The sequence below is a fragment of the Struthio camelus genome, chromosome W (genome assembly GCF_040807025.1).
Source record: "Struthio camelus isolate bStrCam1 chromosome W, bStrCam1.hap1, whole genome shotgun sequence".
NCBI classification, from domain to species: Eukaryota; Metazoa; Chordata; class Aves; order Struthioniformes; family Struthionidae; genus Struthio; species Struthio camelus.
The window spans coordinates 49825318-49838489 of NC_090981.1; the positions used below are offsets into that span (position 1 = coordinate 49825318).

Genomic DNA, 13172 nt, shown 5'->3' on the forward strand with positions numbered 1-13172 from the left:
TATTTCTGCTTTGAAAACAAAGGTTATCATTAATAATCTAAACATCAACTTTTCATTACCATCCCAAACCTAATTCTGAGAATGCCCTTTTCAGCTATCATTGCCCACAGAGACCAAACAAGTTTGCTCGGCCATAAAGTCACTGCTATAAGCTAGGCTGAAAACATCGTATTTGAAAACATCATCATCGTATTTCATCGTATATGAAAACATCGTAACAGCACATAACATCTTTTATATTCAGCTCTTAAATTCACAAACAAAAATAAACTATTTTGAACCTGAAGTGAATAGACATAGCCAAAAATTACACGGGTAGCTTTTTCCAGAAGAAATTGCCACACTCACTGAATCATAAGAATCAATACACTAAGATGACACGAATAAAAGATGGAAAACAGGGGGAAGGGGGGGAGGGGGAATCAACCATAGTTTTAGTATTTGTTACAGAAAAACTGAATCCTGTAATATTCTGTCCTTTTAGAAGCTTGTATTTTTCTACTGAAGAGATATAGTAGGGTGTCTAAGCAGCGTGACACCCTTACAGAAGGTTTCATAGGTGACACCCTTACAGAAGTTATGAATCCAGATGCATCAATTCAACCTTGTGAAAGGTTCAGCTGGCAAGGACTGATAAAGTGCCTACTGCACCCTCCTTTGAACTATTTTCATAGTTTTAATCCAGACAAACTTCTTCACATGTCCTCACATTCAGCTAAAAACATAGTTACGAAAAGCTAAAACAGAGGACAGCAACTCTATGGTTAATTATGGCATTGCACCATTTATTGGAATCACAACTGGAAGAAATGCTAGTCAGCGAGTGCTTATTTCACAACGGCAAGGAGAAACGCAAGAGATACTAAATGCAGGGAGACCTGTAAGAATATCCAGTTCACACTTTATTTTGTACCCAGTTCAAAAGAACACAGTCTCAAGAGTTCAGAAGACAGGAGAGCAGCAGTTACCCCTATTCAATCTCCCCTCACCTGAGGAAGCTTTTTGTCTTCATCTGACAGACAATCAATTGCATTATTGAACACTTCTTCAACCATCTTTTTTTCTTCATCTAAAAAGACATATTGAAATTTATTACAGAATCTAAGAGGCTAATACTCTATGCAAAGCATCACTGCATTCTAACATTTAAAAAATTTTACAATAAAAAATAGCAATGGAAGATCGTGAAGTCTATACAAAACCATCCACACTGAGTCAGATGAGCAAGACCTGAATATGGAACTCAACTCTGGTTACTAACAGTAACCAGAAATAGATGCTTAGGGAAGAGCAAGAACAGAACAAGCTTGGAAGAATAAGCCAGACTTCAGCTATTTGCAAGCTCAGGGGATTTCCTGAGCTTGATGCAGTTTCTGTCTATTTCATAAACCTCCAAGTGTTTCTCTTCCACCTACTAGCCCCTGTCTGCATGGACACAGGTTCCTCCTCTTGCCTGTTAAAGTTTACATACTTTGTATTTAAGTAGTACAAACATTAATAATTTATTCAAAGGCATGACTGAAAAAAAAGGGTAGAAGCATGCATCTCTACACTTATGCAAACCTTTACATACTCTGACAGAAAATGACTGCGTTATTTTTCAACACTGAAGCAGTTGCTATGATTGGAGTAAGGAAGTAAATCTGCCCTCAACATACCATTTCATGTTTGTGAACTGTTTACTTACAACAGATGCCTTATTTTTGTTATTACTCCCAACATTTCCAAGAAGCCATTAACTCAAGCTTACTTTCCAAGCTTGGTCTTAACCCAAAATCAAACAAATCTTATTTGTTTATTGTTTGGGTTCTTCTTTGGGGAGAAGGGGGAGGAAGGAAGGGAAGAAAAGTAGGTTGGATGGCTGAGAAAGAACAGTCTGCATGGTTTGTTCTACAGGTCTTTTAAGACTTTGAGAGAATATTCAGATTTCTACTGCACGTAACAGTGAAAATTTTGAAAAACACATTGGTTATTATCACTCTTCTCCCATTCTAGATAACATTTTCTAGAAATTTTTGTGCTATTAGTACCATCAATAGGATTTTGGAGAAAGAACTGAAGTTTAAAATAAAGAAGTAGATCAATGTTGTGATGACCAAGCATCCTTGGTGTTCCAACAGTTTCCTACTGCGAATAGCCCGAGGTATTAAAACAGTAAATGAAAAAGTGATACGTACTTCGACTTACAAACTATTTCTACACAAAAAGTTTAAAATGAAATAGAAATATCTAAACAGAATAATGTTTCACCTCAAACTACAATTAGGATCAAAACTACATTTTACTTATCTGTACCTGTATTGAAATCTAACTTTGTCATCTGAAGTGCATAGGCTTCGCAATCTTTTTTGCTGAAGCTGAAAATAATTACAGGTTGGAAATTCCTTTCCATAATCATCTTCACAATCTTAAAAACATTTGAAGGACCTGCAAAGAGATTATATTAATTTCAAGTTATTTTAGCAAAAAATGCCTTAAAGAACTGCAGAATAATTGAGATACAAGTGCAACTGACATGCATTTATTTATTTATTTATTTTTTTTAAGGACAGTTGTATTATGTAAGTTACTTAAGAACGGGATTCAAACTCACCTTTTGTTCCTCCTTTCCTGCCTTTCTGGTCCCCTTTTGCTAAGTCTCCTGCGTCTCTAAGTACTTGCATTGCTGTATTAAAGTTATCTTCTCTGAAATCTCCCTAGGTATAAAACACAACCTTTGTAAGCAATTACCCTTCTTCTTATATAGCCCACTGAAAACCACACACTTAGCACTTTATACACCCAGTATCATTACCCTATATTTACAGGTAGAAGGACAAACCAACGCACAAGCTAGCAAGCAACTTTACCAGGTCATTGGCACAGCTCAGAACTAGATTTGCTATCTCTACTCACTCAGTGTTCTTCGCGCTACACCAGTAACTATGCTACACACACAGAATGATACAGTACCGAAACTAACTTTTACCAAAATTTCATATCTACATTAAACCATGCTGTCCAATGAAGACCTGTTCTCAAGTGCATTACCGTCAGTCACACTAGCTACTGTCGTGCAGGTGAATGACGAATTTTAAACAAATCAGTAATTCTGAATCACCTAGTGACAAAACTATTTTGCCCCTTTAACCAAAGTCGCATACAAATGGGACTGCCTTTTTTTTTTTTTTTTAAATTCATGCGAGAAACAGTACAAGAAACATCAGCTACACTGCAGACTTACAGAAAGCAGCACACAGTCTAGAAAAAGAAGGCAAGGATGGGGGCACTCAAGACATCTCAGCAAATACTACCCATCTGACTACCTGACATCAGATAATAAAAAGCAATTTGTTCTCTATGACTGCAAAACTCAGCAGCAATTCAGACATCATTGTTACACATTTGTACTTTGCTTTAATACAAACTATCCTTTATATAACCAATCCAAATTCTGCAAAAGCTCAACCTCTTAACTGATATGCGAGGAAAAAGCTGTTCAAACATGAAAAATTCCTTACGTTTTCATCAACAACCAGATGGAGTCCATCTCCTCCTGCTGGGAATATATAATGCTGCAGCGGAGTGGGTCGATAGTCTGTGTAAATCACATGGCAAGGCTATAAAGGAAGAACAGCATAGGCGTAAATATTTTAGGTTTCTAATTGCATTGCAAAAATACTTGTTTGATAGAAAATCCAATATATCACTACCAAAACAAATCTTTCTAAAAGCTAGAAATCAAGACTCAAAGAAACTAAGATAACACATTTTCTTTCCTGAATACAGATTTTGTACTCGCAGCTTGCAAATCCTTTTGAAGAACACAACTTGGCTACAAAATCTTTCTCATACAACAGAAAGAAGTAAAGACCAGCAATGATTTCTTCTGTATTATCATGCAGACTCAAATTCCTAACACCCTTTAAAACCAAAGGAAGAACTACTAATTTCTATATTGGAAAATAGGCTGCAGCACAACCTAACACCACCCAAAAAAGGCACAGTGTAGACTTTTTAAAACATTGAGATTTTATTACAAATCTGAAAACCGTATTCCACCTGATGAGTCTGCTTTGTTACTTAAGCCACTTTGTTTGTATTATCAATTCTAAAAACAATGTGCCTAACTTCATAATATTTATGTATTAAGTTTCTACTCTTTATCTTTGTGTTTGGATTCTCATTGCTGTATGGAAAAGCTTGTTTAGAAAAAAATTAAGTACAACACTTCCTTTAAAAAATTAAACATCCTGTAAATCTCCTTTAAAAATTGCAGCCTAATGTTCTCCAAAACAAAGTCAAGGTTTTGTGCCAAGCCTGAGCAGACATCTCTTATGTTACATTCTTTTCACCAGAAACCACATGAGAACCGATCTTCGGGGCATATATAAAATCAGAGTAACCTCTTGTGGCTATTAACGTCCCCAATTCTAGTTCTCATACTCCTTGCTGCAAAAGCACTATTTCAAAAACAGAATAAGAACTAACTTAATAGTTTCAGGACAGAATAGGTTTGTCACATTCCTCTTTTCTCATTTTGTTTGTATGCATATATATTACTTCCCAAGGCTTTATGATTTTACTCTTGATTCCTGCATGATGTTCCCCTCAAATTCCCCAGACAACTTCTCCATAGTACACTGCTGTCCAGTTGCCCTGTAAGATCAGCACTGCCATCGTTAGTGATAGGTCACATGTTGTACACTAGGCTCTGTGTTATGCTAACTGTGCAAGGCCCCAGTCCTGGCATTAAGCTCATTATAAGAGCCTGCTGCGTGAACTTGAGTTGGGAACAGGTGTCTCTTGTGAAGTACAGTTTAAACACGGTCTAACACCAAAGGCCCTGCATATGGGCATAATTCGAAAAGAAAGGCCAAAGAACTATAAACAACTCCCTGATGGTCAGTTACCGACCACGGAAGACAGGCGACTTTGGGAGCTGGGAAAAGACTGCTCTAAACATAAGGAAGAAAAGCTAAGAAAGAGATAAAGAACAGTGCAGCAGGACAAGGCACCTGGCTAGAGCTTGGGAAGGTAAGACCTTCCAGCATTGTGCACAACATAGTCCAAAGAGCAGAAGCCAAAGGTTGAAAACTGTCTAGAAACAGGAACGTGTTATAGAAAGATAAGATCTTGAATTTGGGAAGGACCATCATCATGGGAATCACTGCTGTGGAATGACTGTGAGATACTCACCTGCTCTCCCTGCCACCTCCAAGGACCTCTGCTCTGCCTTTCCCCTTTTCCTGCCTGCCTGCCTGCCTGCCTGCTTCCAGCACCCCGCGCCTCTGCCTGCCTGCTCCAAGAAACTCAGCTCTCCCTCCCTCCGCCTGCCTGTTCCAGGAACCCTGACTTTCCAAAGACCTTGTGACCTGCCAGCCAACTGTCCAGTATTGTGCACAGTGATAGGAATGTGTGATTTTTCTCCAGAAATTCTGCAAGTTTCTTCTCTTTAATGCTGTAATCCCTCAATAAAGCCTTACTGCGTATCAACGCAATTTAGCTAGTTCCTATTTTGGGCAACAACAGAAGTCACTAATCATTCACCAAAGGAATCACCACATAACCAACGTATGATCTTAAAGGAGAAAATAGCAGGAAAAACAATTAGGCATTTGTGTAAACTTAGCAAGCATAATTATCCAGAATATAACTCTGAGAGCTCATAAAAACTGGTGACGGGTACTCATCATGTTGCCCTGAGCCCACTCACAAACGTACACCTATTTTAAGGCATACAGCTGAAAGCAAGTAGGTCTTTGTTGAAATAGACTCGCATATAATATTTCCGAATTACAAATGTTAAGTCCTTTAGAAGTTCCCCAAAGCCTCTAACCTCCTCAAAGGCCTCTGAAAACCATACTATGTTCACAGGATTTGATCATAATTTAGAACGTTTGTTGAAATCTACCTAGTGTCTAAACAATGGTGTTGAAAATAAACTTTAAAGAAATAGATTTAACGTCACTATGTAGAACCAACAGCGAGTATAGCTGTGAAAGCTAGGAGTACAACCAAGTAAGACAAGAGTGACCTCTATTATCATTTAATAAATAATAATCATACAATTAAAAAAGGTAATAGGTCCAATTTTTCTCAACCAAAGAGATAGCAGTACGCCACAAGATCACCAGGATGGATTTATAGAGCAGTGAAAATAAGTTACTTGTTTGTGAAGATGGCAGATCCATTCAGCAAACTGACGGGCATTTGGAATAGTGGCAGAAAGGAACACGTAATGAACATTGTCAGGGAGCAAAATAATTGTCTCTTCCCAAACCACACCACGTTCTGAAAATGGAAAAGTCATATGGGAAATTTATGTGATTAAAGACTATTTTTTAAGCTCTGAAGCCAGAGAACAGTGTTTTTAAAGAAAAAATAAAACAAACACTAAAACTAAAAATAACGTCTCCTACACAAGTACACAGACACACACAAACGTCCTCAAAACAGCTTTTGCCTTGGCAAACAAAAAGGAGACTGTAACACGCAATAACTCTTTCATATATTCAGTAGAAAGCAAATTCTGAATGGTTTATGCACACAGATGATCTATTTTAAAAGAGAGATAAAGAGAATAAAGATTTAATTCTTTAAATGAAAACTTTTTGTTCTGGGAAAAAAAAGATTATAAAAAAAAAAAAAATTGTAAACATAGGATACCTGAATCTCTCATGTAATGGATTTCATCAAAAATAACCCATGCAACTTCTCGCATAACCTCAGAACCTCTGTAGAGCATACTTCTCAAAATCTGGAAGAGTGAAAAACAAAAAAATACAAACAATCTATGTGGCAGCCAAACATAGCTCCATCACAGGAAACAGTAACAGTCACAAGTTACAGGGATGTCACGTCTCCAAATTTTTGGTTCATGTTTATATGGCACTATGAAATCTCATTTTCCACAAAACTAAATAAAAGCATTTAAAGATTGGTTGCTGAGAAGACTTCCAAAGTTGATTCCAATTAATAAACATTTTTCCTTTCTCCTGACAAATTTCATATGATATGATATGAATTGCTTTCCCTGCAAGAACAGTGAAGGAACACGAAAAAATATATATTTTTCTCCAAACTTCTATTTGGCAGTATACTATCATAGCACTTCGGACCTATTTCTGCACAGTCTTCTTCACTCATCCTAGCGGATACCTGTCTGTGATCACGATGAGGAAATCCTTTGTTAGAATCCTGTCTGTGATCACGATGAGGAAATCCTTTGTTAGAATTCAGTCAGCCTGTCTCTCTTTACCAGCTCACAGCTAGAAATTCCAACTCACAGCTAGACAGATTTCTATGACACAGAAGTGTGCCATCAGTCCTTTGCCGCCAAAGATGAAAAGCTGTATATTCATAGAGCGCTAGCATCTGTGCTTCACACACAGAGCATTACTCAACTACTCTCTCCATGTTACAATGGAATACTGACCCAGTAGGATTTAATAAATCTGATTGACTTTAGATATTAAACATCTATCCAAACAAAACCCAGTGTCCTGAGCATCCAGAAAACTAAGTTTTGTCTTTCCCCACCTGAGAATAAAGTTCCTGACTGAGAGCCCAAAAGCATGACTTTACAGAGATTTTTGCAATATCAGAAGTTAAATCAAGGGCAAGAGCAGCTGCAAACATAATGAATTTTCAACACTTTTGATCCTAATTGGGCTTATTATGATAACTTTAATCTATTAATATCAGACCTTCTCAGGCTAGAAGAGAACACGGATGGATCAAGAATTAATGTCTGATCTTACCTCTGTTGTCATTACCAGACAAGAAGCTGTAGGATTAATGGTGACATCTCCAGTCATCAAACCAACATCTTGAAATTCTTCATACATCTCACGATACTTCTGATTACTCAAAGCTTTAATTGGACTTGTAAATATCACACGCTGTTTCTCCCTCAAAGCCAAGGCAATTGCATACCTGTTTGCAAACACTGAACCTATTAAACACGTCTCGAGGATAGTCACACCTTTTTACTTTCCTCTAAACTTCAAGTGAAAAAATAAATTAATTTACAACACTAGCAGCAATATGAAGCATTTCATATCTAGATTATCAGTTTATGTTCAGTGCAATCTAAGCTCAACTACATATGCATCTTTGCAGAATGTCAAATCACTGACAAGATAACCAGTTTAAATGGACATCAGAGCACACCTAATCTAATCGAAAAATCTAACAGCCACTGTCTCGTTTCTAGGAATACACTGGGAAGCTGTATACGAACCCGTGTTCTAATACATCTACACACACATTTCAATTCCCTTCTCAGTTTAGCACAGGTTCTCTCCTGTTAGATCAAACCATGACAAAAAAAAATATACGGCTTTTAAATATATTCTGTCTGATAAACATCAGAATGAAAATTAAATTAAACCAATGTTTCTGACAGAAAAGTGAAGAAAACATACAAGAACCTCCTTATTACAGCCAGGGCTGGAAAACAAATATATTTTTCTAAAATTATATAAATCATTTACAGCAATTTTCCTTTCAGTCTATATAAAACATCTCCAAAAAACCCACAGATCAGTAAAAAAATAAAAGATAAGCTTAAACATGAATTGATCCTTTCACTGCTCGCTAAGCAAGATGAAAGAAATAATTTGTATATACAAAAGTAGTCAATTCAGGTCAGCGCACTGATGGGCCGAACTTTTTAATCAGGGAACTGATACACAATAGCTACTGATGGTTCAGTAAAATCATCACACCATTCTCTTATTAGAGCCTGTCAGAAAATTACTTACTCTGCACATACAGTTTTTCCAGCTGATGTATGAGCAGACACTAACACAGACTGGTTGTTATCTACACAAAGGATAGCCTCTCTCTGAAAGGCATCAAGAATAAATGGATATTCCTAAAAAGAAAGGAAACAAAAACAGTACATATGTTTAACTGTTACTTACATCTAATTGGTCATCCACCTGACCTAGCATGCAAATTACAGGCAGACGTGAAATCCTGTAGTTATTGGTAACTTCAACTGATCTTAATTCAGTATTTTGTAATGGCTTGGTATTTAAATAATTCTCTCTCTCATACACACAAACACACACAGCCCTAAGATCTTCGCTCAAGTGTTCTTGTTGTATCGAACGAAAATCTAGCCCCTCTGACTGGATTTTGTACAATTTACTAAGTTAGGAAGAAAAGCCATAGTGTACTACTGGAGACACTGCCAAATGTCATATAATAAAAATGAAACACAACAACCTATCCACCCCATTCAATCACATCATTTTACTCAATTTAAAATCTAAAACACCCGTCTTCTTTATGTCAGATTATCTTTTCAACATATTCTTTTTGTCAAGTCTTAGTGACAAAGTCCATCACTTTCCCCTCCCCCCATTTACTGTCCAAAGCATATGCGAAATGAAAACAAATCCAATCCACCACATACTTTTGCAGCTTTCCCAGTTCTTGGCTTCAAGCCTGTGAAGTCTTCATCTGTTGGAAGAGCAACCTAATAAAATACATTTTAAACAAAAACAGTTGTAGAATTCTCCATGTCCACATCAGTGACACGGCAAGCTACAAAGAGCTGGGGCAGGAGATGTAAAACACACAAAACCAAATTTTAAACATCTATTACCTTATTTCTATGAGCTTTTATGTCAAGGTTTCCTTTCAAACAAAGTTTCTCAACCAATGCTACTACCCTTCTATCACCAATAATGCTCCTTCTCTCATTTCTCTGATACTATGTACTCTTTGGTTTGAAGTATTCATCCTTTATCTTACGTGGAACATCATCTCTTATTTCCATGACACGCTGACAGCTTCTAACCAACAGACATGAGAAAAATTACTCAGCTCATATCATCCTTGGAAAGGGAGTGTGATACTATGTTTAGGCAGGTAAAGTTCCTGTTCCTGGCCAATATCTAACATTCATCCATGCTAGGTATTTTCTATATATTTTATATATATACACACACACATATTTTGTGCATTGCAAATTTAGTCCACTTCAGTTATTAAGTGATGGCAAACCTCTACTGAACATCTCTATAACAAAGACCGTGCATATGCATGGGCTTTAAAACCTGTATCATCACTGCTACATACAATTCTTCAGGCCTTTTATTAAAGACGTGTCATCACAGAAGGTCACTGAATGTGACCCCAATTAACATAAGTTAGTTCTAGAAGACAGCACAGAAAAGAAAATAAGGATACAAGTACAAGGAAGATATGACTTACACATGTAATCCTAGCAGAAACTTCCTAACAAACATCTTCAGATGAGGGAGGATTTTTAAAAAGTCAGCATTAATACTTCTGCTTTTTAATACTTTTAAACTGTATTCATTTGCATTAATACAGTCTGAAAATAAATATTTTCTTTTTTAAATTTCACATAAAAATGCATTATTTTTCCTCTTTACTAAAATTTCATTTTCGACACTAACCAGCTTTAGAAGACAGCCTTTCGTTCTGGAACCAGAACAGTGAAAAATTTTAACGTGCTGCTGAACAGTTACATTGCACTATGACTACAGACCTACTTCAACAATCAGTAGATTCTTCTCTTCAACAATAGCACTCAAAACGTGCTTGGTACGTTTCACATATCAAAACTTATCTGAAGCAGTTCGAATGGCACTTACAAGACAACGAGCGATTGTGGAAAACTCAATGACAATTTTGATATCTCGTTGATTTTTTCACTGTGCAGGCACAGCGTCATGCCCAAAGCTCAAACTCTTTACAAGCCTGGCCCATCTTAAACGTAATGTGAAACAGTAGATAAGATATATACATTATAATAGTGACAATAATACACATTTCAAGACACCATCATGAACAAAGTAAACACAGAAAACTTTTTATAAAACGAGTCTATACTTTTCATATGAATACTCAGTGCGCTTACCTCATGTGTACAACCTTCAACAGTTTCCACAGCTTGCACCTTTACTTGAGGCATCAGGTCTGCCAGACTAAAAACACGTAAGTTAGCATTGCCAAAAATATATTTGACATTCATATTTTCTTTATAAGTAGAAAAATATTGAACTTTAACCGCAGCGTTATAAAAGGCTTACACAAACTTGAAAAAGACTTGCTAGAGACAACCACCAGTACTAAGAATACCACTAAGTGCTAAAATCTAGCTACCTTACAAGTGTACTTCAGCTACCACTTTTGATTTGCACAATTTTAAGACTTGCATCACACAGCAACACTAGGATCACATTTATAAAAGAATGTTCATGTGAAGTTTTCTGATTAAACGCAAATTTTTGTCAATACCCATCAAAAGCAAAATTCAAGATCTGTGTGCATGCTACTAGTCATGATACTCAGTACCAGCAGCCTGAAGATGACATACCTCTTCTCTTCTTTACCTTTTTTCTCTTATGGCCACAAGGAGAGAGAGGCTAGTGCCTCACTACATAAAATGTAGTGGTTTTCTCATACTGTACAGTATTAACATACTTATTTTACAAAGCTACGGTGCGCAAGTATCTGTTTTACTGAGAAGATCACTAACACAGAAACTGATTTAAGATGTTAATTCTGGTTCTGTTCTGCTTCTATACAAGTACTCTTTGTTGACAATGTTCTGAGAAGCCATCTCATCACTGCTCTAAAAGGAAATCTCACCTTGAATTTAAGAAAAGTTACTGCATAAGACCAAAGGACAATCCTGACCACAATTCTGCCTGACAGGAGTTAATAATATGACACCCAGAGGAAAACACAAGAACAGAGCAAGTTTATGTTTATTATTATTTATTCATTTTAGTTTATATTTTCATAGTAAAGCTTCTACATTTTGAGCTGGAAAGTACATGCTTGTATTTAGTAGCGCTGGATGAATTTTTATTCCATGAACCCACCTAACCATTTCCTTAACCTATGTAAGCTTCTGAGCTCCCAGCAAGCTCGTAGGATAGACTAAGTTGAGCTCCTGAACTGTACCTTCAATCTGCTTTCACAAAACCTTCATAACACCTATTATGAAGTTCTGGAAAGAAAAGAGGGAGAGACATGCAGGTCCTAAAAATGGCATGGCATTCTAAATTCCCTTCAGCCATCTCCCCAGTTGTCAATAACTTCAAGCTTACCCCCCCCCAAGTCAGATTCCTGTAATGTCTGTTTGAATTTAAAAGCACGTCTGTATTTAGATCCCAAATATCTGCTCCAGCTATAACCTTACATGCCTGAAAAGTTTTGTTTCTGTCTTTTTGGTCAAATTCTTCTTCCTGCATCCCAAGCCAATTATTTCTTTCAGTGTGCTGGTACTCACCCACAAGCCTGCCTCCTTTTACGTGCCTCGCTACTTATCCTTTGCTACACGCCCAAATGGATCCGTTGATCCATTTAAGGTAACAACAAATATAAGGTGAACATTTCATACTACAGTTATCTATCTACAGTATTTACCTATTATGCTAAACACGCCCAGTGCTCATCACTGTCAAAGCTGTCCTACTACTACATCCTCACCCACAGAGATAACGGCAAATTAACCTCATATGCAAATTCGTCTTTCCATTAATAAGCTGCAAAGCTACTTACGCAGACGGCTTGCAACTGGCATATAGCTAACTATCAACAATCTTACTGTAAATCTGATGCACGTTAGGCTAAGGGACTTACTTAACATCTTCTGATACAACATCTTCCAATTTTGGCTTCTTTCCCAAAACTGCATCTTCTGTACTGTTGACTTCTACTTCCCTTTTGGACTTCCCTGCAGCAACTACTGAAGATTTTTCCTCTGATCGTTTTCTGTAAGATAAAAAGACAGCAGAGCCGCTGTTTGCCACTTGCGCCACCCTGTATATCTTCAGCCAGAAAATGAGGTCTCCTGTCTGCAACGCTGCCCAGACCCCACTTGGGGCGCAGCCTGGGGAACCCCATTCACGAAAACCACAGCGGGTTTCCAAACCGCTTCCCGCATGAACCCGGCCGCGCGTCGCCCCGGCTGCCTGAAGCCGTGGGGCCGGCGAGCACGGACAGCGACACGGACAGGGCCTCGGGGCTGCCCGACCCCCGCCGCCGCCGCCCCCTCACCCCGGCTTCCTAGCGCCGTCGGCGGCGCCCGCTTTGCTCTTCTTGGCGCCGGAGGCGGCGGCCGAGTCCTCCTCGAACACGCTGAACAGCTCGTCCCCGAACGCGTCCGCCATCTTCCCCGATCCCACAGTGCCTCGCGC

The 13172-nt window shown here is 37.9% G+C and overlaps 1 protein-coding gene across 1 annotated transcript in view; it reads right to left on the reverse strand.

The window, feature by feature from the left end:
* LOC138064121 (exosome RNA helicase MTR4) overlaps positions 1-13163 on the reverse strand; it is a 51015-nt gene extending 37852 nt beyond the window's left edge. The window contains exons 1-12 of the mRNA XM_068925246.1: positions 13033-13163; positions 12616-12747; positions 10883-10949; positions 9407-9469; positions 8748-8860; positions 7743-7917; positions 6649-6739; positions 6149-6273; positions 3501-3599; positions 2594-2696; positions 2296-2427; positions 990-1069 (exon numbers count right to left, since the gene is read on the reverse strand). Of these exons, the coding sequence (XP_068781347.1) occupies positions 990-1069; positions 2296-2427; positions 2594-2696; positions 3501-3599; positions 6149-6273; positions 6649-6739; positions 7743-7917; positions 8748-8860; positions 9407-9469; positions 10883-10949; positions 12616-12747; positions 13033-13145 (1293 nt within the window). The 5' untranslated portion in view covers positions 13146-13163. The remainder of the gene's footprint in view (positions 1-989; positions 1070-2295; positions 2428-2593; positions 2697-3500; positions 3600-6148; positions 6274-6648; positions 6740-7742; positions 7918-8747; positions 8861-9406; positions 9470-10882; positions 10950-12615; positions 12748-13032) is intronic.
* Between the last annotated feature and the right edge of the window lie 9 nt (positions 13164-13172).